This window comes from Cyprinodon variegatus, unplaced genomic scaffold, assembly GCF_000732505.1.
Source record: "Cyprinodon variegatus isolate N-32 unplaced genomic scaffold, C_variegatus-1.0 Scaffold0, whole genome shotgun sequence".
Taxonomy (NCBI): domain Eukaryota; kingdom Metazoa; phylum Chordata; class Actinopteri; order Cyprinodontiformes; family Cyprinodontidae; genus Cyprinodon; species Cyprinodon variegatus.
Genome location: NW_015150453.1, coordinates 451,010 through 453,494, shown reverse-complemented (window position 1 = coordinate 453,494; position 2,485 = coordinate 451,010). Strand labels below are relative to the sequence as shown.

At 46.4% G+C, this 2,485-nt stretch overlaps 1 protein-coding gene across 1 annotated transcript in view; it reads left to right on the top strand.

Annotated features, from left to right (window-relative positions):
- The window catches only part of LOC107103499 (ras/Rap GTPase-activating protein SynGAP-like), a 345,104-nt gene that overhangs the window by 275,151 nt on the left and 67,468 nt on the right, over window positions 1–2,485 (top strand). The window contains exon 9 of the mRNA XM_015403604.1: window positions 1,366–1,605. Within this exon, the coding sequence (XP_015259090.1) occupies window positions 1,366–1,605 (240 nt within the window). The remainder of the gene's footprint in view (window positions 1–1,365; window positions 1,606–2,485) is intronic.

Genomic DNA, 2,485 nt, shown 5'->3' with positions numbered 1-2,485 from the left:
GCCTGGCTTGTGGTTGTGTTTTCGTCGTCGCTATGTTAGTACGTCATATGCTAAAGGTGCACCTTAACATCTGCTAGACAACGTCTGTGTTGAATGAAGCCCCAAATGCTCAACAGTCTCAATCTTTGTGTTCTGTATAAAAACATCCTTCCTGTGTAGTAAGATTATATTCTCATCCTCTCATCTTTAATTTAACTGATCTCAGCACCAAGTAATATCAATGATTTCCCTGCAGATGTGATAGTTCTGTGAAATCGTCCTGTTCTCCTCTCGTCTCTTATTAAAAGTGAGCAGACATGTGAGACGTGCGGCTTTGATAGCATCCGGGGACTGGAGACAAATTAAACCCGTCCTCGATGAAACATCATGCGAGCTGGATGTTCGCCGTCCAGATGCTTCGGCTGCAGGGGTCCTGGCTGAGTCACGGAGCTCTGAGGATTCCTAACGGATGTTCCCGCCGATAAATCTCTCCCCTCCTACGCCTGAACGTCACCGGTCATGCATCTCCGACCAGACGTACAGGCGGAGACGGGGCTCACTGCAGAGATTAGGATTATCTCCATTCTTTTTAACTTCCCTGCCCCTTAGATTCTCTTTTGACGTCTTTGTCTTTCATGACAGATCAGAGCAGCATATCCACGCTCATGTGTTTGGAGTCAAATCTGAGATATAACAGAAAGAAAGAAGGCATGTGATGATTTCAAGGCTGAGAAGCAGGTCCCCTACTGGTGCTGCTGCTGCTCTGCCAAACTGAGACACCAGATGCCCAAAAACATTCAAAGTCACGGGTTTGGAAATAATTACGCCTCTCATTCGACACCGAATATAAAAATGGTTTCCTGAAGAACATGCTGTACGTCGGGTTTAAAATGAGCGGTTGAGGACGGTGATTGAGCCGAAAAGTCGTTCTCCAATCAGCACGCTCCTTTCCTGTAGCAGGAGTTGTCAAAAATAACACAGACTTTGTGATCTTAATGAGGACTTATCACAAAAGCATAATTACGATCTTTTGTGTCTTTGTTGCACAGATCAAATGCAGGATTGTTCTTTTACATTTTTCTGTCATTTGTCTTTTGTGTGTCTGTCATGCTGTTAACTTCCTCTGTGTTAAGAATTTAGAGCTTCTCAACTTTGAGACAAATCAGTGCATCCTTATTCATGTCTCTCCCCTGCAGGATGACCTGCTGTTGCCCATTTTTCAGCTTCTCTGTCTTCTCCTTTCTGTCCTTGAGTTTCTAGTTGTTGTACTTTTTGTATTTTCATATCTTTCTCCCTTACTCATATCATCTTCAATCTGCAAAGATATTTAAAAGCCTGGTAGTAAGCTCTGTAAACTGTCTTTGAGCTGGTTTCTTCTTCATACAGGACAACAGTCGGCGGGTAGACAACGTGCTCAAGCTGTGGATAATCGAAGCCCGCGAGCTGCCGGCTAAGAAGCGCTACTACTGTGAGCTGTGCCTGGACGACATGCTGTATGCACGCACCACCAGCAAGCCCCGCACTGACACCGTTTTCTGGGGCGAGCACTTTGAGTTCAACAACCTGCCGGCCGTCCGCAACCTGCGCCTTCATCTGTACAAGGAGACAGACAAGAAGAGACGGAAGGTGATTGAGCATTTGTGAAGGAAACGTCTTCATGGTTAGGGGTCGTTTTTTTTTTTTTTTTTATAGAACTGACCATGCTACACAATAACTGCCTGAACAAACTATGTCATCTCTGATCGGAGGCCATTGCTTTCCTGAAAGCATTCCCACACCTAGCCAGGAATCTTGGTTAATTTGAACAGCCCAATCCAGCGAGGACGGTTCAAGCTCCTATACTGCAGAAACCAGGCAACAACTACATAAATACATGGTACAGCGCAGTAGAGCCAGAAGCCCCGGGCCAGATTTAGCTGTGTACTTTGAATTCAAGAACAAACGACAGCATCCTTGATGACACAAGTGTTCAGTTTTCTAATAGAATCTAAAACACAGTGGGGCAGTGATCGCCTTCAGGGGAGCTGAACCTGGAAGTTACAGGTCTAGCTCACGTAGTGGCGAGTCTTAGCCACTAGGGGCATTATTGTTAGGGCTGCAGATAATGTTTATTACTCTAATGCTGCGTTCACACCGGTCGCAGCTGGCGCGACAGAAGCAGCGAGTTTACATGCAAAGTCAATGGTTGACGCGCGTCAAGGCGCAGCAAAAGGTCCCGCGGCGCGTTTTGAGCAGCAGGCGCAGCGCGTTGGGCGCTTTTAAGCATCTGACGCGTGTGACGCACCGGAAACGCGCTACTGCTCGAGATGGAAAAATTAAATTTTTGCTGCTCGACGCGCGGCGTCAACCAATCAGAGAAGCTGATCTGGGAGCTGGCAGGGAGAGAGACACAGCGCTGATGATCAGAGCGCTATGATCACTCCTCTTAAACAGTTTATTGACGCCTAAATTAACTTAAAATGCAGAAATCTGCCGGCAGAATATGTTGGCTTTTATTATTCTGCTG